Source organism: Bos indicus x Bos taurus, chromosome 23, assembly GCF_003369695.1.
Source record: "Bos indicus x Bos taurus breed Angus x Brahman F1 hybrid chromosome 23, Bos_hybrid_MaternalHap_v2.0, whole genome shotgun sequence".
In the NCBI taxonomy this organism is placed as follows: Eukaryota; Metazoa; Chordata; class Mammalia; order Artiodactyla; family Bovidae; genus Bos; species Bos indicus x Bos taurus.
In genome coordinates this window covers 8,614,902-8,638,443 of record NC_040098.1, presented here as the reverse complement: position 1 = coordinate 8,638,443, position 23,542 = coordinate 8,614,902, and the positions used below count along the sequence as shown (strand labels likewise).

Genomic DNA, 23,542 nt, shown 5'->3' with positions numbered 1-23,542 from the left:
ATCTTCATGGATATGACAAATATCCCCCTTATTGGACAACCGCTAATAAAACCTTTATTTAAAAACAACAAAAAAATTCTCTTCTTTATTTGATAGGCCCAGGTATCAGCGTCCACTCCCAATAAAGCACACCCACCCACTCCCACCCCGCCGTGTGTCTCACACATACACACACACAATCTAGATCCATCTTCATTTCTTGTTGGCCTGGGCAGTGCCAATAACACACTGGTTCACCTGCGGGCAGGGGATTTAGACAAACAGGATAAAAAATTTTCAGAGCAACCAAAAGAACAGTTTCCCCAAAACCACCTCTGAACCCTCAGTGTTAGGGCTGCCCTTAGAGTCCTGAAATAAGGGCTCTGAAAGCAGGTTCAGGCTGGTCCCAGTTCTCCCGCGCCCACTGGGCACACTAGATCTGGAAGAGGAGGAAAGGCCAGAGAAGGGACAGAAGCCCCTCACAGGAGCAGAGAGAGCACTTCTCCTCGACACCCCTAAAGCCCTCCCATGACTAGTGCTCAATAAGCTAGATAACACGTCAACATAAACATAGGAACCAAAGTTCCTTAGAAAATTAATGATCTTCAGTCTATGGCAGGAAATGTACAAGATGAAAATGTACAAGGAGAAAGGACTACTGGGAACTTGTCTAAAGGGCACAGGAGCCAAGTTGGAGCTTCCACTGGCCAAAGGCGGGCAATTTGGCATCAGAAAGAATGATTTCAAAGGGTATATATCAAAAGTACAGATAAGATGTTACCTCCTGGATAAAAACTCACTGGTCACCTTTGGAAGTTGCCAGGATACCAACTTGGAAATTGATGAAGAATATAGCATTTATCCCATCTTACCTATATGGACTGAATTTCAGAATAACCAAATAGATGACAAGGGAGAGTTCTCAAGAATTGTGATTAATAAATGTAGAACAGCTGAGAAAATTAGAAAATCACCATTTTAAAACTCCCTAATGATGGACGTGAGTTTGAGTGAACTCCGGGAGTTGGTGATGGACAGGGAGGCCTGGCGTGCTGCAATTCACGGGGTCGAAAAGAGTCGGACACGACTGAGCGACTGAACTGAATAATAGATCTAGGGCTCCCATGGTGGCTCAGTGGCAAAGAACTGCCTGCCAATGCAGGAGAGGTGGGATCAATCACTGAATCGGGAAGATCTCCTGAGAAGGACATGGCAACCCACTTCAATATTCTTGTCTGGAAAATCCCATGGACAGAGGAGCCAGGTGGACTACAGAGTTGGACATGACTTAGTGACTGAACAACAACAAACAATAGATCTAGACAGCATCGCTGATAAAATCATTAGGGGGGAAAGTTGAAGGGAGTTTCTAAATGGATAGATTGGGCTGACAATACCCAAGTGCAATGATCAATTTTTATATCATTAAAGGTGAAACAACTAGCAGGAGGGGGAAAAAATGGAACAACTCAATACTAGGTGCTTCCTGATATGATGCAATAAAATGTATCATGCCATTTTCTTGCTAAGAAATTTGAATCTGATTCAAATCAAGCCTCCAAACCTAATTACAAGAAAACAAAAATTGTGGAGGAAAGAGGAAGCAACCAGCCAAAATATAGAATATGATATGTTCTATAGGACAAATCACCCCACTTCAACAAATAAATGTGGGGGTGAGACTATTACAGATTAAAAGAAACTCAAAAGACCATTTCAACTAAAAAGGGTGGTCCTTGCTTTGATCCTGAATGGAACAAATCTTAATGTATAAAAGGCATTTGAGACAATCAGGGAAAATTTAATATAAACTGGGTATTAGAGGATATCAAAGAGTTCATGTTTTTGGGTATTAATGATGTTGGTAGAATTTTAACTGAACTTGTAAGGTAGCAAGGGAAATCCTGATTAAAGCAGAAGACCACGGCAGGGCGCTAAGGTGGTCGATTACTTCCACAGCAGCAAGAGTGCAGAAGAACATCTGCAATCTGAGGCCCTGAGCAAAGCCAGAAAGTATCTCAAGGCTATATCCTCAAGAAAATGAATTATCAGAGGACTCCATTACTCTCCAAGGCAGTCTGTAAAGAAACTTCCTGACTTAACTCTTGTGGAGGGAGCTTAAATTTCTTAGAGAATTCATAGCCTGAACACAGCTGACCCTTGTGGGGACTGGAGCCTGAATTCATGCTGTGTATTTGGAATAGCCTGAAAAACCTGTATGTCTTTGATCCAGGAATCCCATTTCAAACAATCTCTCTCTGGATAGTTAGATGTAACCAAGCAAATATAGAATGATATGTATAAGGTTAGTCAACATAGGCTTGTTTGTACTAGCAAAAGGGTGGAAAGAATCCAAGTGTCCAGTAGAGGGAACTGGTGGATAAACTTTGGTGCATCCACACAGTGGAGTCCTAGAAATGTAAAAATAATGGGATGATCTCTGTGTGCTGGTGGGGAATCATCCTGGGGCTGTCTGATTTTCTTCTTTTCCCCCACTCTCCCTGGCCACCGCCCTGTCCTTAAGGTTGTCTTGTTAATCAAAAACAAAAAAAAAGGCAGGACAACATATAATACATGAGAGAGAGGGGAAGAGATGTCTTCTGTAAGAAAGAGGGAATCCCACGCATATTGCTTGTATTTGCAAAAAGAAACACTGAGAAGAGAAGTAAAAGGATAAAGGATGAGAACGACTACTAGGAGAGGGAGAACGCGGTGGGCGGGGCAGAGGCTAAAGCTCACTTGTATACAGCTTTCTACGTAGGTTTGACCTTTCAACCACCTAGTTTTAAAACCTTAATTCACACCCCCCCCAGAAGTCAATAGTTAAATGCCTGGCAAATGTACATCCTTTCAGGATGCACGTGCCACTGGCCCCAAGGACCAGGGTGCAGAAGTCTACAGTCAGCAGGAAGCCTGACGGGGACGGGGCTGCTAGTGACCGCACCTTGGAGGCGAAGCGTAGGGAGTTGAGGGACTCGGAGACGTTCTCTTCTAGGGGAGAAATGTTCACAAACATGAGCCTGTGGACAGAGGAGAGGGGGGGCAAACCCCAGAATCAGTGTCCAGGTCTCCAGTACGTCGCTGCCCCCACCCTGACCCTGACACAGTGGCTCCCAGCCCACCCCTTCTGCTCACATCTTGGCACTGCCACCCAGAGAGTTCTGCAGCAGGTAGGTGAGCTTGCTGTTCCGGTAAGGCACATGGGACTCCTACAGGATAGAGGGACAGGCAATTAGGACAGGGCTGGGGACAGCCAGCCTCAGCTGCTTCCCAGGGCCCACCTGCCCCCACCCCCATTCCTACCTTGTTGCTCAAGGCCATGATGACCAGCCCCAGCGTGGACAGGCTGCTGTTAATGGCCTGTGTTTCCCGAAGGCGTTCCCGCTCCCCAGGGCCGAGTGCTAAGCCGGGGTCTAGCCGCTCACTCCCAGCCAAGTCCACCAGGCTGAGGGGGGCCGCACACTGCAGGCCTCGGCTAGCGTGCTCCCCAGAGATCTGCAGCTGGAACACGCTGTGACTACGCGACGAGCGCTCATTCTGGGCTGTGCGGGCCACAGCGCGGTTCTGGCGGGCTAGATGGAGCAGGGCTTCCACCTGGGGCAGCAAGAGGTGCAGTCAGGCAGTGGTGAGCACGTAGCCAGGTCAGGCATGCATGGTCGCTTCAGTCTAGTCCGACCCTTTGCAACCTGTGGACTGTAGCCTGCCAGGCTCCTCTGTCCATGGGATTCTCCAGGCAAGAACACTGGAGTGGGTTGCCATGCCCTCCTCCATGGGATCTTCCCAGCCCAAGGATCAAACCCCCGTATCCTATATCTTCTGCACTGCAGGCAGATTCTTTACCCACTGAACCACTTGGGAACCCACAGGTCAGATATGGCAATAAGCAAGACCCAGCACCTGCCTTCTTGGTGCTTTTTTTCTAGCCAGTGAAAGACTAAATAATTAAAATACACAGTGTATCTGAGAGTATCAAGGAATTAAAAATAGAAAAGCAGTGTGCGATGGTGAGGGTTTCAATTTTAGAAAGGATAACCAGCAGTAATTTCCTGACCGTCTGGTGGTTAGGACTCAGAGCTTTCACTGCCAGGGCACAGGTTCAATCCCTGGTTGGGGAACTGAGATCCCATAAGTCATGCAGTGCAGCCAAAATTAAAAAAAAAAAAAGATGGTCAGGGATGGCCTCAACACCTTAAAATCTTTAAGGTGGTGAGGGAGCAATCTAACCCTGCTGGGAAAGGAACGTAAGACCACATGTCAGGCAATGGAGAGGAGGTACAAAGCCCTGATTCAAGGGTGTGATGAGCAGGCTGAGGAAAAGTCCAGAGGCCAGTAAGGGTGTCGTGAACCTAACAAGCAGCATGGGCGGAGATGAGACCGAGCTCACCGTGCGGGGCCCAGGGTCACCTGCGTATGAGGCACGCCACTGCTCTCCACGCCTTGGTTCCATGAAGGTGGATGCACCTCACAGCCCGCCAGCCAAAGCCAAACATCCGATCTACCGTCGCCACTCGCCCTTCCTCATCCTGGCCCGCTCCCCCACCTGTGTCCTGTGTCGCTCTGCCTGCGCCCCAGCCCTCCAACCCCATGTCCAGGCCTAGTGGCCCTCAGCGCTTACCTCCCTCTCACAGGAGACCGGAACATAGCGCGCGTTGGTGACAGTGAGCTCCTCGCTGCCTGGCCCTGCCCGGCGAATCTCACACTCACCCCCCTGGCCCTTCCGGGTCCCAGTGGCCAGCAGGTCTCGGACAGTCTCGTTGTAGATCTCTACGTAACTTGCCACAAAGCTGTAGGTCCAGCCCTGGCCACTTAGCTCCTGGGCCACAGAAAAGAGGTGTCGCAGGGCACGAGGGATCAGCCCCTCCATCTGGGGGTCTCCCCCAGGCCCACCCTCCATGGTGAAGGTCTTGCCACTGCCTGTCTGGCCATAAGCAAAGATGCACACTGGATAGCCATCCAGGGCTGACTGGACAAGCATGGAAATCTCCTCAAACACTTCATCCTGTCCACTCCCTGGTGGGAACACCCGGTCAAAGGAGAACTCATGGCGGGTAGGGCCAGCTGGCGCCCCACTCAGGGTCCCACGCCGCTCGTCAGACCGCGAGAGGCTGAGGCGGGTTGGAGGGTCAGAGGGTCCACAGGGGCCAGAGGGAAACTGGAGGAAGCCAGGGGATGGGGTGGACTCCCCTGGAAGGACGGGGCGGACCCGGCAGAACACACGGATGTTGCCTTTGAGTTCCTGCAGCTGGTTGTGTAACCGCCTGCGCTCCATCTCGAGCCCGTGGAGACGGTCTTCCCGCTCAGCCAGTATGGCCTCCCGGGCTGCAGCCTCCTGGCGCAGAGATGCCACCTCTTCCTGGCTGTCCGACAGAGAAGCTTCTGAGGTCTGCAGCCTCCGCTGTCCAGAACAGAACATACATGCATGGTGAGACGCTGCAACCAAGAGTAAGAAGTTTCACGATAGGACTGGGGGTGAGAGGTAGGCTGGCCCCTGACCCCAAGGACTTCAGAGTCTGGTAAAGAAGAGATAAGTGAATGTAAATCGTAGTATTAGAATAAGGAGTACATGGAGCACCAGAAAGGGCACAAGGACGAGGATATCTAGGCTGACACCCCAAAGCGTGGGAGTAAACCAAGAAAGGATGGGGTGCAGAGAGAATATTCCACAAAGAGGGATGTGCACACGCCAAATGCCCTGAATTGAGAATCGAGTCATTTGACAGACTGCAAGTAACTCATTCTTAGCTGGTGCTCACCAAGGAGCCAAATGGATGACAAGCAGGAGAGAGAATGCATGGGGACCTTTATCAGTGAAGACAGACAGAAAGAAAAGAGGTGGAAAAGTAGAGGAGACGCAGATGGGAGAGGGGTGGGTTATGGCAACAGAATGGGATGAAGTGGGGCAGGAAACAAGACAGTCAGAAGTGCGCAGAGCGGGGGCGAGCAGTGAGCAGGGTGGGGGACGGTGCTGCTGGACAGAGGCGCTCAGGACTTCAAAGCCCCAAGCGACTTCTGGGCCACCTAGAGAGAAGGGTGGCGTTAGACGAGAAGCCAGCCCTCACCTCCTGCTCTCCCAGCCGGGCAGCCAGTCCCCTGCGCTCCTCCTGCAATCTCAGCTGTTCCTTCTGGAGCTCTTGCACTAAGCCCTCCTGCGTGCCCAGCCGCTCTTCCAGCTCCAGGACACGGGCACTCAGGTTCCCCAGCTCCCGCTGGCCCTGCTCAGCCTGGGCCCGCACCCTGGTCAACTCCTCTTCCAGGGTCTTACGCTCTGCCCCCAGGGCCAAGGCCTGTTGCTGGGCCTCCTGGAGCTGGTCCCGCAGCTGTTGGTTCTCCTGGTCCAGCACCTGCTTCCTCTCACGGTAGCATTTCAGCTCTGCATTGAGGTCACATAACTGCCCCTTTAAGTCCCAGGCCGGACGTTTGGGTTTCTTCCCTCCCACCATGGGAGGTGCGGCTGTCGCTAAGATGGACACAGAGAAGACAAACGTCAGGGCAGCCCCAGTTCTGTCTCCCTCCTCCCTCCTCGCCTTAGGGCTCCACACCTGAGGCTCCGGCTCCTCCTTCAGGCAGGGGAAGGACCAAAAGGACTTTTCTGGGCACACCTCCTCTCCCCAGCCCAGCCTCTCACCCAAGATCTTATTTGTTACCTACTTCCAGGCTTCTGGACGGGAACAACAGGACCTGGCTTCTGAGTCTTCAGCACTAGAGAACCAGGAAGGTGGCATCAGGGGTGATAACACCAGAGTCCCTCCACCTCTACCCACCTCCCTTCACCCCCAACCCCTTCTCAGCCCTGGCTCTCACACACTATTATTACCTGGGGCAACAGCCGTGGAACATCGGGGTGCTGGCTTCCTGGGAGCTTTGGGCACTGTTGGGAGACAGGGGAGAGGAAAAGCAGAGTCATGACTCGCAAGGATGGGAGTGCGTCCAAAGACAGAGGAGTTGCTTTTTAAGAAGATTATAAATAAGATAACCTTCCTCTTCCTCTAAATCTGACCAACTCCTAAAGATATCCTTCCTAGGACCAACATGCCAAGAAACAAGCTGGACCAAGACAAGCGAAAAGAGCAGGGCGGGGGGTGGTGAACGACGTGTGAAGTATGTTAGAATGTGTGTAAAACACACTGGGGAGCATGCCCATATCTGCTTGCAGACCCACGGAGCACCCCTGGCAGGATTCGCAGCTGCCCCCAGGGAGGGGGCTGGCTGGCTGGGGAACAGAGGCAGGAGGGAGGCTCTCACTGCATAAGAACTCCTGTGCCTTTGGGACTTTGAAACCCGTGAAGCGTGTTACCTATTCAAAATCAGCTACGACTGAAAGAAAAGACAAAGACAGACGTGAGCTCAAGAGAGCTGTGGACCGGCTCTCTCTCCAGCCCTGTAGCCCACCTGCGGTCTGGCCTTGTGTCTGTGGCGCGGAGCTGAGGGCTGCTGCTCTGGGGTGGGTCGTGGTCACTCTGGTGCCCAGGCCTCGTGTTCTTTTCTGGGGAAAGACAAGGGTTGGGTGGGGTCCACAGCTCCATCCGTGATGGTTTCACACACACATCCATGGATCTCCAAACCCAGCTCACCTTCTCCGGCTCCAAGGCCTCCTCCATCTGGTCAGGCCCCCTCTTCAGCCTGCGTCCCGAGAGAGGCAGCCGGGAAGCAGCCTTAGCCAGGGGTCTCTTCAGCTCTACGTTCCCCTTCACTTCCAACAACGGGGACCTCTGCTGGGAAGAGAGAGGCCCTTCAGACCACACCCCGAGGCCCAATGTCCCAGAGTTCCCCTTTATGGCCCCTGAGCCTGACTGTCAACATCATCTCCAACACGCATTAAGTCAGTACCCCTGGGGCCACACCCTGGGGCTCTCAGATGAAGTGCCAGCCAAAAACCACGGAGGGAGGTGGGACATGACACAGTCCCTAAGGGACAGGACGGACAGACACATGCTGGACTTCAGCTAACTTTAAGGGGAGGACCTAAACAAGCAGTGAAGGAACCCTCCTTTTGGAAGGCAAAAACTCGGCCTGCACATGGCATGGCTGAGAAACCGATAAACTCTTTAGTGAGAGCTGAGAATCATAAACAAGGGAGTGACTTAGAAAATAGACCAGGCTGAGGCTGGGTGGGAGGAGTAGGTAACATTTATTAGGAACAGTTTCAAACGTTTTACTGTATCAACTGACTTAAACCTCACAGCAGCCCACCCAGGAGATGCTATTATTAGCCCCATCTTGCAGATGAGAGAAGGAAGGCTCTGGGAAGTAAAAGAGCTGGTCTAAGGTCATTGATGAATAAAAGGCAGAGCTGGGGTTAGAAGCCAGACAGTCTGGTTCTGGAGGCTGTGTGTTTAACCACTGGACCACACCGTCTCATAGGGCACTGATGCCACATTAAGGAGTTTAGGTTTGGGCCCTGCATGCATGGAGAGTCAGATACAGTTTCTGATAAGGCATGTGAAAAAATATACACAAGAGGTTGTTATAAATAATAATAATGAGGTGGAAGTAGGCTGACTGGCAAGGGGAAGATAAGAAAGTAGCAGCATGACCAGTTTGGAGAGTACCAAGGACAGGGATGCAGTGGGGGTAAGGGAAAGGAAGAGCCTCTCCTCTGAGCAGCCCAGCTCAGGGTCTGGGGATCGTGCCCAACCTCTGCTTACTCCTGCCTTGGGAGACCAACCATCCTGGTTCGCCAAGGACTGAGGGGTTTCTTGGGACACAGGACTCTCAGTGCTAAAACCAGGTCACTCCTATGCAAACTGGGACACGTGGTCACCCTTCTCCTATCCCCTCAGGAAAGCACCACGGATAGATCAATTTCTGATTTTCACTATGGATAACTATTAATTCCAAGGCCAGTTTCTCTCTGCCCTTCAGTTTCCTTCATTCATTCAATATTTACAAAATACCTATTCAGTTCAGTTCAGTCGCTCAGTCGTGTCGGACTCTGAGACCCCATGAATCACAGCATGCCAGGCCTCCCTGTGCATCACCAACTCCCGGAGTTCACCCAGACTCATATCCATTGAGTCAGTGATGCCATCCAGCCATCTCATCCTCTGCCGTCCCCTTCTCCTCCTGCCCCCAATCCCTCCCAGCATCAGAGTCTTTTCCAATGAGTCAACTCTTCGCATGAGGTGGCCAAAGTACTGGAGTTTCAGCTTTAGCATCATTCCTTTCAAAGAACACCCAGGGGTGATCTCCTTTAGAATGGACTGGTTGGATCTCCTTGCAGTCCAAGGGACTCTCAAGAGTCTTCTCCAACACCACAGTTCAAAAGCATCAATTCTTCGGCACTCAGCCTTCTTCACAGTCCAACTCTCAAATCCATACATGACCACTGGAAAAACCACAGCCTTGACTAGATGGACCTTTGTTGGCAAAGTAATGTCTCTGCTTTTCAATATGCTATCTAGGTTGGTCCTAACTTTTCTTCCAAGGAGAAGTGTCTTTTAATTTCATGGCTGCAGTCACCATCTGCAGTGATTTTGGAGCCCCCAAAATTAAAGTCTGACACTGTTTCCCCATCTATTTCCCATGAAGTGATGGGACCAGATGCCATGATCTTCGTTTTCTGAATGCTGAGCTTTAAGTCAACTTTTTCACTCTCACTTTCATCAATTTTTAGTTCCTCTTCACTTTCTGCCATAAGGGTAGTGTCATCTGCATATCTGAGGTTATTGATATTAAAATGCCTATTACATGCCAGGAAATGATCTGGATTCTGGAGTAACAGTGGTCCCTGTCCTCAGGATGGCCACAGGAAGGTAGGCAAGTAAAACATAAAGAGATGGTTAAATCTTACTAAGTGCTATCAGAAAAGGACCCCAAAGGAGGGAGTGGGCATCCAGTTTAGATGGGGAGAGAGCGTTAGACACAATCCTACAAAGTATTTTTAGGCTGAGCCTTGAGGATGAGAAAGAGTTGGCTTGATGGGCTTGGGCCAAGGAGGAGCATTCCAGGCAGAAAGCAAGGAGAGGGATGTGCAAAGAACGACAGATTATTCTTTTCAGCTGAACACAGGGATGTGCAGAGAAAGTGGGGAGAGGAGGGTAGAGGCAGGAGGGAAAGACTGCAGCAGCTGGGATGCCAGCATGGAGTCTGGGGTCTACTGAAAGCAAGAGGACTCTGACATTTTTAGTCAGGAGAACAGTATGATTCAATTTGTACTGAAAAAGTGAACTGTGGACTTCCCTGGTGGTCCAGTGGTTAAGATTCCGTGCTGCCACTGCAGGGGGCTCAGGTTCGATCCCTGGTCAGGGAACTATGATGCTGCATACTGCACAGTGCAGCCAAAGAATAAAAACATTAAAAAGGTTTAGGGGCTTCCCTGGTGGCTCAGTAGTGAAGAGCCCGCCTGCCAGTGTGCAGGACACAGGTTCCATCCCTGGTCTGGCAGCTATTGAGCCTGCGCTCTAGAGCCCGAGCTCCACAAGAGAAGCCACCACAATGAGAGCCCACACAGCAACCAGAGAGTGGCCCCCACACACCACTCGAGAAAAAACCCGAGCAGCAACAAAGACCCAGCATGGCCAAAAATAAATAAATAAACACAATTATACAAAAAAAGATAAACTAAGGCATATTTTTAAAGTTTTTTTTTTTTTTTTAAAGCAAACCGTGTCCAGTGCAAAGAATGAATGGAAATAGAAGATGAGGGTTATCACAGCAGAGGGATGGCATCATTCCCTCATCCATCCATTCATCATGGGTCTGTCCTACTAGGTTTGTTGAACGATGCTCTGGACCAGATGCTGTTGTAGGCCCTGGGGCAAGAGTAACAAATGTAAAGTCCCTGCCTGCCCATAGCTTACTTTCCAGGGCAGTCTTTCCAAACTGGAGTACAAGAGAAAGCTCTACAGAAAATGAACTGTCCCCACTCCAGTATTCTTGCCTGGAAATCCCATGGACAGAGGAACCTGGTGGGCTACAGTCCAAGGGGTTGCAAAGAGTCGGACACGACTAAGTAACTTCACTTTCACTTTCAAGAAATAAATAAATGTATTTGTTGAAAAAAAAAAACAAAGAAAGAAAATGAACTGTCTTCTCAATTCTCCCAAGAATGTAAACAGCTATCACCATTCTAACAGCTCAAGAGAAAAGTTAATTCATTAGATACAAAGATGCCTGAGGGCATTAGAGCTTACTTCCCCAGAACTCAGTAGAGAGGGGATATTCTAAGAGTCTGAGGGCTAAGCAGAGGTAGCATGGGGCCGGGGAGCAGAGGGCAGGCAATGAAGGAGACCAAGTCTGGCTGACTCTAAGAAGCCTGCCCTGCTTCCCAAGATCACAGGAGGAAAAGCTGTGTTTGTTTTTCAGTAAAACTTCTCGTTTTTAAATATTGTTGATTCACATGCAGTTGTGGGAAGTAACACGAAGAGATCTGAGAGTACATGAAGGCTAATTTTTAAGAAATGCTAAGTTGAACTTCAGGGAAGTGAGGCTGAACTACTTGTGATACAAAGAGGTTCAGGGATGCTCACAGAGAAAACTCTGAAACAATCTGATATCCTGTTTTTTTGTTTTTGTTTGAAGTTTATTGGTTTATTATCTTTCCTTACATTAGACTGTGAGCATCACAAGAATATGTCTGCTCTGTTTACAGCTACAGAACCAGAGTGTCTAGCACAATGTCTGCTGTACGGTAGGACTCAATACAGTTTTAAAGGAATGAAATTAGATAGCCACCAGCAGTGAAAGTGAAAGTGGCTCAGTCGTGTCCAATTCTCTGTGACCCCATGGAGTATATAGTCCGTGGAATTCTCTAGGCCAGAATACTTGAGTGGGTAGCCTTTCCCTTCTCCAGGGGATCTTCCCAACCCAGGGATCTAACCCAGGTCTCCCGCATCGCAGGCGGATTCTTTACCAGCGGAGCCACAACAGAAGCCCAAGAATACTGGAGTGGGTAGCCTATCCCTTCTCCAGCGGATCTTCCTGACCCAGGAATCGAATCAGGGTCTCCTGCAATGCAGGTGGATTCTTACCAACTGAGCTATGAGGGAAGCCCATCTACCAGCAGAGATTCAAACTACTGGCTCATATACAAATAAAAACGAAAAAAAAAAAAAGAGGTTGCATTCTTTTTTTCCTGCCACTTGCAGAATTTTGCACAAAAAATACTGATTTTAATTTTTAATTAAATGTAACATGAAAATTAAATTTTTCTTTTCAGTATTTCAAAGTCAAACATTCAATTTCTTAATCAGCCGTGCCCATTGTTCTCCCTATGCTAATATAGTGGATCACCGAAAGACCTATCTCCTGGGAATTTGTGTGGGTTCAGAAAATGTGTTCAAAGGTTTGTTTACTCAGGACAACTCCAAAGAGCACAGTATTTAATTTTCTCCCATCTATAAAGCTGCACAGGACAACTCCCAACTTTCCACATAAGCTCCTTCCATAACATCACCTTCCATAACATAAAAGCAGATTTTCATTGACCCCTCCTATACCACTTCCCAGGTTCGGAGATGGGCACCCTACTGCTAACTTATCCATGTGCACATCTGCTCCCACCCCTCATCCACTCAAGAAGAGCACCCAGTCAATCCTTCCTTCTCTGCACCATCACTTCCCCTTTCTCCCGGATCCTTCCAGTCAGTATACAACACATGCTGTTACTGCTTCCGACCAAAAAGAGTTTTTCTCTCCTAAACCCTATCAGGATTTCAATCCCACCATTCCACCAAAACTGCTCTCAAGGCCACAAGTCACCCTGTGTTGATCAGTCCCTCTTACTAAGTTCACTTAGCTCCTGGGAGACCATCCTCTCCTGGTTTCCTACCTCTCTGGTAGATCCTCTTCATCTCCCCAAATTTTAACAGCGGTCTTTCTAATCTCTGTGTTCTAGGCCACTCCTATGGCTTTGCATACTCATATGCTGCCACCGCCCAAACTTACTTTGACTTTACACCTTCAGCCCAGACTGACTCTGAAGTCATACTGCCTTCTCAATGTCACCACTTGGAATCCTAGTAAACAGGCCAAACTCTGACCGCCTGACATCTAATCCTTTCAACCTTGCAGCTTCCTCCATCTGTTGATATAACTCCCTCTTTCAGCTGCTCAAGCAAATACATCTAAAGTCCTCTCATTCTCTTATATACCACAAAGTCCAATGTCAGCAAATGTGGCCAACTCTATCATCCAAATAGATCCAGAATCGGACCACTTGTTAGCACTTCCCCTGCCACTCCCATGACTCAAATCGCCATCATCTCTCACCTGGATTATCACACTCCACTGGTTCTCAGCTAGGGATGACTTCATCCCCAGGAGATGTGTGACAGTGTCTGGAGACACTTTGACTGGCATGGTTAGGTGGGGGTTGCAACTGTCACCTAATGGGTAGAAGCCAGGAATGCTGCTAATCAGCCAATGAATAGGACAGCCCTCAACCCCCAATAAAATGTCAATAATGTTGAAAGCTGAGAAAACCTGCCCCATTCCTAACAGCTCTCCTTGTTTCTATCCTTGCTCCTTTACAGGCTAATCTCAATGCAGCTGCTAGAATGGTCCTCTTAAAATGTAAGACAGATCTTGTCTCTCTTTGCTTAAAACCATCCAGTGATTCACCACCTCACTCAGAGAAAAAAACCAAAGTCTTCACAGTGGCCTGTGCAAGAAGTCTGTTATCTGACTTCCCTTACCATAACATTCCCTCTTGCTCATTTCAATCCGGCTTTGCTATACAACTCTAGGGACTTTGCTCTAGGGGATTCCCTCTGCCTGGAATGATCTTAATAACCCCTTGCCTGTTTCCCTCACTTCCTCCAAGTCTTGATTCACCTCTCACCTTCTGCATTGGGAGCTTACTAAGACCACCCAGCTTACTAAGACTTGCCAGCTAGCTTCCCCTCTTCCCCTCCTAATCTGCTCAAACTTTTCCTTTTCTGGATAGCCCTTAAAACCTTAACAGCATTAGACGATTTACTTATCATATATTGTCTGTCTCCCCAAAGAATGGCAGCTCCATGACGACAGGGATCTCTGCTGCCTCCCAAGCACATCGTTAGGTGCCTGGTAAATATGTGATGAATAAATATGAGACGGCTTCTATTCTTTTTCATTGTCACAACACACTGCTCCACTGTCTGGCTGGCAGGATACAAAAACTATCTCTTTGTAGCAACTTGACTTTGGGTAAATCTGAATGCCAAACACTAGTAAACAGAGGATTCTGGCAGGAGCCCTTTTCTGGCACCAGACGTCAATCCACTCTGTCACAAACACACTTCTCTCCGCAGGAGGGAAGAGGCTGCAGGAGGTCCTGGGGTGCCGCAGGGTACTGATGAGAGAAGACATTAAGTTAACCAGTCCCACTGAGCAGAGATCTCTGCAAAACCTGGGGAAGGAGAGATAATGCAAAGTCCTCAGTTCAGAGTAGTACTCCATCCCTCTTCCCTTCCGATGCCCCCAAGCGGCTGCAAAAAGGAGAGAAAGGACACGAAAAGGCATTAGCAAGGATTCGGCTTCAGTCACCGTTTCCCCAGGGCCATCTCGGAACTCACACTGAATGAACGGGAGGGAACGTGTTCAGACAAGCCTGAGGATTCGAAACGGGAAATCCTGGATACATGAAAGTGAGGAAGGGTGCGGGGGCTCCCTGAAGCTGCAAGAAGGCAGGCCGACGTGCCCCTGCCCTCCGGGGCCGCTGCCTGCCTTCTCCGCTCTCCACTCCGCATCCCTCCCACGGAGCGGATCTGGGCCCCGCCGGCCGGACCGAGGCCTCCGGCCGGTCAGCGCTGAGGGGTGCGGCAGCCGGCTGTCGTCCCCGCGCCGCCCGCCACTCACCTGCGGCTCCATGTCCGGCTCGGGGCCACGCACGCCGGGCAAGCGCGGTGAAGAGGACACCGAGCCGGGGCTCTGGGGACCCGCGTTCTCTCGCGCGCTCGCGACACAGGGTACGCGCGCTCCGGGTCCCTGCGTTGCGGGCCCCTGCGCTGCCACACCCGCCACTTTTGAATTTCAACGGCCGCCACCCGGGCTCACCTCGCTCGGCCCGCTGGGGCCAATCGTCGCCGTCGCCACAACCCACGGCCAATCGCAGCGCCCGCCGCCTCCCGAGGCCACACCCCGCCTGGCCGCCACCGCCTCCCTCCTTCTCCCCCCTCCCGCCGCGGCAGGAGACTGAGCCCCACTTCCGGCACCCTTCTTCTTCCCTCACCCCACCCCTCCTTCAGCGGGAGGCGCGCGGCGCTTCCGCTCGGCTCCCGGCCACCGCTCGCAGCGTCAGAAATGGCCGGGAACGCGCCGCCCGAGCGTAACTCGTGTGGGGGCGGGGACGCCGGCTCCGAGGAGGCGCGCCTGCGCAGAAGTACCTGTGCGGGGCGCGGGACCGGACTAGCGCCTCCTAACGGTGGCGGCAGTAGGAAACGCGTTCGCGAGCCAAAAACTGGACCAGTGGGGTTGCGGCTGTTGCGCGACGTCCCCGCGCTGCTGAGAACTGATCCCCGAAGCTGGATCCCGCTTGCTGTTGTCAGAGTGAATGATTCTGCTCATTTCCCCGGTCTCTTTGGCGTTTCTCACCACATTTCAGGACCTTGAGTACTGCTGGCCGCTGCATGGAAGCTCGACGGTGGGGATTCGAGGTACAGAGGAAGGGGATTTTTCTCTGCGGTCACCCTTTACGCCTTACCTCCTCTGTGTACCTGGGCGCTGTTACTGGTGCTGGAGAACTGACTTGAGTGTTTCCGAGGCTAGAACGCACGGAGGATTTACTGCTTCCGTTTATGGAATATTTTAATGCTTTTCAGATAAATGGCTCCATTTACTGGGCTCTTAATATGTGTCAGGAGAAGGCAATGGCGACCCACTCCAGTACTCCTGCCTGGAAAATCCCATGGACCGAGGAGCCTGGTAGGCTGCAGTCCCTGGGGTCGCTGAGGGTCGGACACGGCTGAGCGACTTCACTTTCACTTTTCACTTACATGCATTGGAGAAGGAAATGGCAACCCACTCCAGTGTTCTTGCCTGGAGAATCCCATGGACGGGGGAGCCTGGTGGGCTGCCGTCTATGGGGTTGCACAGAGTCGGACACGACTGAAGTGACTTAGCAGTAGCAGTAATATGTGTCAAGTGCTTTCCATTTCTTATCCGCAAACCAGAAAAAGGAGACAGGTTCAGAAAGGTTAAGTTAACAAGTGCACAAGTAAGGAACCACACTGCTGATTGGAAGTGTGATTGAATCTAGATTCCACTAGCTTCAAAATGCAAGGTATATCGGTTATCTCACAATACTTCTAATATTCTTAGTAACAGCAACAACCCCTGACCTGTGAATAATTTGTAGAGTGTTTCTACCACCCCCTAGTCACCAACCAATCCTGGGGGTAGGCAGGGCAGGGATTTTATTTATTAGACTGAAAGCGGATTCTTAAGGGTTTTGTCTTATGCATAATTGGAGACACAGTTCAGTTCATTCCCCTTGTTGTGTCTGACTCTTTGCGACCCCATGGACTGCAACAGCCAGGCTTCCCTGTCCATCACCAACTCCCAGAGCTTACCCCAACTCATGTCCATCGAGTGGGTGATGCCATCCAACCATCTTATCCTCTGTCGTCCCCTTCTCCTCCCACCTTCAATCTTTCCCAGCACCAGTCTTTTCCATTGAGTCAGTTCTTCGCATCAGGTGACCAAAGTATTGGAGTTTCCACTTCAGCATCACTCCTCCCAATGAATATTCAGGACTAATTTCCTTTAGGATGGACTGGTTGGATCTCCTTGCAGTCCAAGGGACTCTCAAGAGTCTTCTCCAACACCACAGTTCAAAAGCAATTCTTTAGCACTCAGCTTTCTTTAGAGTCCAACTCTTATATCCATACATGACTACTGGAAAAACCATAGCTTTTGACTAGATGGACCTTTGTTGGCAAAGTAATGTCTCTGCTTTTTAATATGCTGTCTAGGTTGGTCATAGCTTTTCTTCCAAGGATCAAGTGTCTTTTAATTTCATGGCTGCAGCCACCATATGCAGTGATTTTGGAGCCCAAAAAATAAAGTCTCTCACTGTTTCCATTGTTTCCCCATCTATTTCCCATGAAGTAATGGGACCAGATGCCATGATTTTAGTTGTCCAAATGTTAAGTTTTAAGCCAGGTTTTTCACTCTCCTCTTTCACTTTCATCAAGAGGCTCTTTAGTTCTTCTTCACTTTCTGCCATAAGGGTGGTGTCACCTGCATATCTGAGGTTATTGATATTTCTCCTGGCAATCTTGATTCCAGCTTGTGCTTCATCCAGCCCAGCGTTTTGCTTGATGTACTCTGCATATGAGTTAAATAAACAGGGTGACAATATACAGCCTTGACGTACTCCTTTCTCAATTTGGAACCAGTCTGTTGTTCCATGTCCAGCTCTAACTGTTCTTGCCTTGAGAATCCCATAAACAGTATGAAAAGGCAATTGGAGACACACCAAACTGGAATTCAAGCCACCTATCTTCTAATTCAGTGCTTTGACTGGAATTCAAACTTGTGCTTGTGGAGGGGAGCAGACTGTGTGGAAACACAGTGCCTCAAAAACCCTGTCAACATCCCCCAACCTTTGAAATCCTAGGAAACCTACAAGGAGAAGGAGCCTGAAGAGTGAGCAGTGATGAAGGAAACCAGAAAAAACCAACAGTGGATAGGTAAAGAGGATAGGATGCCTGATGAACTATGGACTGAGATTCGTGACATTGTACAGGATACAGGGATCAAGACCATCCCCAAGAAAAGCAAATGCAAAAAAGTAAAGTGGCTGTCTGAGGAGCCCTTACAAATAGCTGTGAAAATAAGAGAAGTGAAAAACAAAGGAGAAAAGGAAAGATATACCCATCTGAATGCAGAGTTCCAAAGAATAGCAAGGAGAGATAAGAAAGCCTTCCACAGTGATCAGTGCAAAGAAATAGAGGAAAACAATAGAGCGGGAAAGACTAGAGATCTCTTCAAGAAAATTAGAGATACCAAGGGAACATTTCATGCAAAGATGGGCATAATAAAGGACAGAAATGGTATGGACCTAACAGAAGCAGAAGATATTAAGAAGAGTTGGCAATACACAGAAGAACTGTACAAAAAAGATCTTCATGACCCAGATAATCACAATGGTGTAATCACTCACCTAGAGCCAGATATCCTGGAATGTGAAGTCAAGTGGGCCTTAGGAAGCATCACTATGAACAAAGCTAGTGGAGGTGATGGAATTCCAGTTGAGCTATTCCAAATCCTAAAAGATGATACTGTGAAAGTGCTGCACTCAATATGCCAGCAAATTTGGAAAACTCAGCAGTGGCCACAGGACTGGAAAAGGTCAGTTTTCATTCCAATCCCAAAGAAAGGCAATGCCAAAGAATGCTCAAACTACCACACAGTTGCACTCATCTCACATGCTAGTAAAGTAATGCTCAAAATTCTCCAAGCCAGGCTTCAGCAACACGTGAACCATGAACTTCCAGATGTTCAAGCTGGTTTTAGAAAAGGCAGAGGAACCAGAGATCAAATTGCCAACATCCGCTATATCATTGAAAAAGCAAGAGAGTTCCAGAAACAACATCTATTTCTGCTTTGTTGACTATGACAAAGCCTTTGACTGTGTGGATTACAACAAATTGGAAAATTCTGAAAGAAATGGGAATACCAGACTACCTGACCTGCCTCTTGAGAAATCTGTATGCAGGTCAGGAAGCAACAGTTAGAACTGGACATGGAACAACAGACTGGTTCCAAATAGGAAAAAGAGTTCGTCGAGGCTGTATATTGTCACCCTGCTTACTTAACTTATATGCAGCGTACATCATGCAAAACGCTGGGCTGGATGAGGCACAAGTTGGAATCAAGATTGCCAGGAGGAATATCAATAACCTCAGATATGCAGGTAACACCACCCTTATGGCAGAAAGTGAAGAAGAACTAAAGAGCCTCTTGATGAAAGTGAAAGAGGAGAGTGAAAAATTGGCTTAAAGCTCAACATTCAGAAAACAAAGATCATGGCATCCACTCCTGTCACTTCATGGCAAATAGATGGGGAAACAGTGAGAGACTTTATTTTGGGGGGGTCTCCAAAATCACTGCATATGGTGGCTGCAGCCATGAAATTAAAAGACACTTTTCCTTGGAAGAAAAGCTATGACCAAACTAGACAGCATATTAAAAAGCAGAGACATTACTTTGCCAACAAATGTCCGTCTAGTCAAAGCTATGGTTTTTCTAGTAGTCATGTATGGTTGTAAGAGTTGGACTATAAAGAAAGCTGAGTGCTGAAGAATTGATGCTTTTGAACTGTGGTGTTGGAGAAGACTCTTGAGAGTCCCTTGGACTGCAAGGAGATCAAACCAGTCAGTCCTGAAGGAAATCAGTCCTCAGTTCATTGGAAGGACTGATGTTGAAGCTGAAACTTCAATACTTTGGCCACCTGATGCAAAAAGCTGACTCATTGGAAAAGACTCTGATGCTGGGAAAGATTGAAGGTGGGAGGAGAAGGGGACGACAGAGGATGAGATTGTTGGATGGCATCACCGACTCAATGGACATGAGTTTGGGTGGACTCTGGGAGTTGGTGATGGACAGGGAGGCCTGTCGTGCTGTGGTCCATGGGGTTGCAAAGAGTTGGACATGACTGAGCAACTGAACTGAACTGAAAGAGGACTGAGAAGGGAAAACTGGGAAGATATTTGTATCAAAAGGCATTTATCAAAGTTAAAAAACAAAATGTTAGAGTGGGAGAGATATGGACATTAAAGAGGAAAAAGTTTACTTATCTTAATTGATGGAGAAAGACTGCTCAAAATATTCAACATCCATTGATATTGAAGAAAAGACCATAACTTGATAAAAATCTTCAAAAATCCAACAGCACACATCACGATAATAATAAAATATTGAAAGCCTTCCTTTTAAGATGAGAAAAAAGGCAAATAAAACTGCTCTCAATAATCCTAGTCAATATAATAATGAAAGTTTTAGCTAGTCCAATAAACAGTGACAGCAAATATATAGGGATTGGAAAGGAACAAGAACATCAGTATTTACAGATGAAATTTTTTGTGTGTAACAACCCCAAAAGAAATTTCATGTAGAATTGGCAAGTGAGTTTAGTAAGATTTCTAATTCAAAAAAAATACAGAAAAAATATACACATAAAATTTTTGCATTTCTCATCAGCAACCATCAGTTATAAAGTGTAACTTTTAAAACACACTGTTTGGTTACATGACTATATACATATATAAAAGTCAAGCTCTGCACTTGACTTTGCATTTTATGTTATACTACAATAAAAATTTTAATTAAAAATATACCATTTGCAATAGGAACAAAAATACAAAGAACTTAGGAATAAATTTAACAATAGGAATGCAAACCCTTTGTGGAGAAAATGATAAAACCTATTGGAAGATGTTCTAAATTAATGAAAAGATACACAGTGTACTTACAGAGAAAGACTTGATATTATAAAGATGTCAGTTCTCTCCAAGGCCTTGGTGTTGGGCTAAGCGGGATGATAAAGCCTGTGATACCTGGTGCTGCTAGAGCCTGTCGCATCTGAGTACCGCAGGAGCAGGCTGAGTGGGACAGCCCTTGGTGGTCCTTTCCCCCTCCTCAGAGATCCTTCTTGCAAGCTGAGGAGGATTTCTTGTTTTGGAAATCACATTCCTGAACTCCACATCCCCTCCTCCCCCTGCTTCTTTTCCTTGCTCCTCCGAGGGATTTCCTTCCACCTGCCCAATGCTTTGCAGACCTCTTTGCAGATGGCAAGGTGTGCAGTGAAGTTACCTTATGGTTACCAAAGGCGAAAGGTGGGGAGAATAAGTTAGGAATTTGGGAGCAACATATTCACTCTATCTCAAGTAGATAAACAACATATCCACTCTATTATATGTAAAGTAGATAAACAACAAGGTCCTACTGTATAGGGAACCATATTCAATAAGCTATGATAAGCCATAATGGAAAATAATACACAAAAAAACTATATATATGTAATAACTGAATCACTTTGCTCGACAACAGTAACTAACAAAACATTTTAAATCAACTATACTGAGCGACTGATCTGATCTGATCTGATACTTAAAAAAGGAAAGAAAAGAAAATTTAGAGGAAAAGAAATCATTCTTCTAGCCACGGAAGCCACTGTGTACTGCCTTGCAGCCTTTTTTCCGTATGTGTTGTTGCCTAGTTGAAATCCCAAAGATAAGAACAAAACCGAGAAGCAAACCAAACAATGCTGAAGACTCTTCAGATAAAATGTAGTATATCTATAAAATGGGCTGTCCTTCAGCCATAAAAAGAAATAAAGTACTCATACATGCTACAACGTGGATGAACCGTGAAAACATGCAGAATGAAAGGAGCAGGAGCAGACACAAAAGGCTGCATATTGAATGATTCCATTTATATGAAATGTCCACAAGAGGAAAATCCGTAGAGACAGAAAGTAGATCACTGGCTCCAGAACCCAGGGAGGAGGAATGGTGGTTGGCTAATGGGTTTCTTTTTGTGATGATGAAAATTGTTCCAAAATCATATAATGGTGATGGTTGACCAGCTCTGTGAATATATTAATACTAAAAACCAATGAATTATACATTTTAAAAGGATGAATTTTATTTCTCAAAATTGTTATAAGAGGGCCACTCAGTTTTCAAGTACAGTTCATCATTTTTTTTTTTTTTTAATATTTCTTTCTATGCTTGTTTGGCTGCACTAGATCTTCATTGCAGCACTTGAGATCTTCAGTCTTTGTTGCAACATGGGCTTCCCTTGTGGCTCAGCTGGTTAAGAATCCGCCTGCAGTTATATCGCAGGAGACCTGGGTTCGATCCCTGGGTTGGGAAGATTCCCTGGAGAAGGGAATGGCTACCCACTCTAGTATTCTGGTTTGGAGAATTCTATGGATTGTATAGCCCACGGGGTCACAAAGAGTCGGACACAACTGAGTGCCTTTCACTGGTCACTGGTGGGATCTTTAGTTGCAGCATGTGGTGTCTAGTTTCCTGATCAGGGATTAAACCCTGGTCCCCTGCATTGGGAGCACGGAATCTGAGGCACTGGACCACCAGGAAGCCCCCAGTTCATCATTTCTTAAGTGCCCACTTTGTCATACATTGTGCTAGGCTCTTGGGCAACACTGATGAAGGAAATAAATATCATTTCTTTCCTCCCAGAGCTTCCAGTTTGGGAGTGAGGGAGACACAGACAATAAAATGTTACCTACCATATGGTAGAAGAAAGACAGGTGCTGGAATCAGATCACCTTGCTCAGAAGTGAGGAGGTGAAGAAAGATTTCCAGGGGAAGTCCTCATCTCAGGTGGGAGCAGCAAGATAAGTAAGAGTAAAGGGGAAAAGCAGCTTCCATTTTGCAGGAGAGGAGATGTGGGTACAGATCAGGGGCTGAGGTCCCCAAGGCAGGTCTAGCTGTATGAGCCAGAGAGGAAGCTTTTTGGGTCTGAAAGGACTCAGCCAGAGGTGGTTGACCCCACTTCCTCCCGCCCCCAGATTTTTGTCTCTCCCAGATAACCAAGTCATAGGTAGATACTAGTCCTATGATGGGGAAGCCGTCTCCCCCTACAGATAGTTAAGGAGAACAGTGGGCCTTGTGATATATTCTGGAGAGGAAGACAACCGCCTCTGGTCTGCAGACCCAGTTGCCAAGGAGGCCTCATTCACCACCACCACATCCTCCATCTTTGTGGACCGGCCTCCCAGGATGCCGGTGCCAGCCGGCAAAGTCGATCAGGTCCCGAGAACATGCACGGCGGGACTGAGAAAAGAAACTAAAGCAAGAGACTACAACAAAGATGGGGTCGAGAGGTTCAGACACGTCTCCACGAAGGGACGCAGTCTGACACCAACTTTATTCAGCATCTTATATTTATACAGAAAATCGTGAGAAAGACAAGACAGTTGACATTTTTTCTTGGTTGACCTATACATCTTACAAACAGTCACAAGAAATCTTGAGAGTATGGGAATGGCACCCTGTTATTATTTCTTACACCAGATAACATTTCTCTGTGCATGAGAAGTTTGCACAGAACTCCAGGTGTCTGCAGTAAATAAGCGCCTAATCTCTGGGGTGGCGGGACAGAGAGCTATGTTTGCAAGCAAACCCTCAAGGACTGAGGCAGCTCCCAGAGCTAGTGTCCTTCGGACAGAGGACCCCATTCTCACGGGCAGCTCCCCGCACCAGGACCTTCCGAAAAGTTGAAAGTCTAGGGAAAACATGCCCTTTAAAGTATGTGTAGGGAGAAGGCAGTGGCAACCCACTCCAGTACTCTTGCCTGGAAAATCCCATGGACAGAGGAGCCTGGTAGGCTGCAGTCCATGGGGTTGCTAAGAGTCATGCACGACTGAGGGACTTCACTTTCACTTTTCACTTTCATGCATTGGAGAAGGAAATGGCAACCCACCCCAGTATTCTTGCCTGGAGAATCCCAGGGACAGAGGAGCCTAGTGGGCTGCCGTCTATGGGGTCGCACAGAGTCGGACACAACTGAGGTGACTTAGCCGCTTAGCAGCAGGGAGCCATCTTCCTTTGTTGGGTCTAATGCTCCTAAAAAAACTGAGTTATAATACAAAAGAAAAATCAGTTCATTG

General features: G+C 47.9%; 1 protein-coding gene and 1 pseudogene across 3 annotated transcripts; both read right to left on the bottom strand.

The window, feature by feature from the left end:
• Positions 1 to 31: 31 nt before the first annotated feature.
• On the bottom strand, positions 32 to 14,952 carry KIFC1 (kinesin family member C1). Of its 3 annotated transcripts, none has more exons than XM_027525155.1 (11): positions 14,758 to 14,952; positions 7,551 to 7,688; positions 7,369 to 7,462; positions 6,794 to 6,847; positions 6,628 to 6,678; positions 6,039 to 6,436; positions 4,595 to 5,374; positions 3,283 to 3,573; positions 3,115 to 3,188; positions 2,924 to 2,999; positions 32 to 237 (listed from the first exon to the last, which is right to left on the bottom strand). In XM_027525155.1, the coding sequence occupies exons 1-11, from the start codon at positions 14,767 to 14,769 to the stop codon at positions 193 to 195; spliced, it is 2,013 nt and encodes a 670-aa protein (XP_027380956.1). In that variant the 5' UTR covers positions 14,770 to 14,952; the 3' UTR covers positions 32 to 192. The 3 variants fall into 3 exon arrangements, with proteins under 3 accessions (XP_027380956.1, XP_027380955.1, XP_027380957.1); XM_027525154.1 differs by having other exon boundaries at positions 7,551 to 7,691; positions 14,758 to 14,902; XM_027525156.1 differs by lacking the exons at positions 7,369 to 7,462; positions 7,551 to 7,688; positions 14,758 to 14,952 and having other exon boundaries at positions 6,624 to 6,678; positions 6,794 to 6,809.
• A 190-nt stretch (positions 14,953 to 15,142) lies between these two features.
• The window catches only part of LOC113882290, a 42,499-nt pseudogene continuing 34,099 nt past the window's right edge, over positions 15,143 to 23,542 (bottom strand).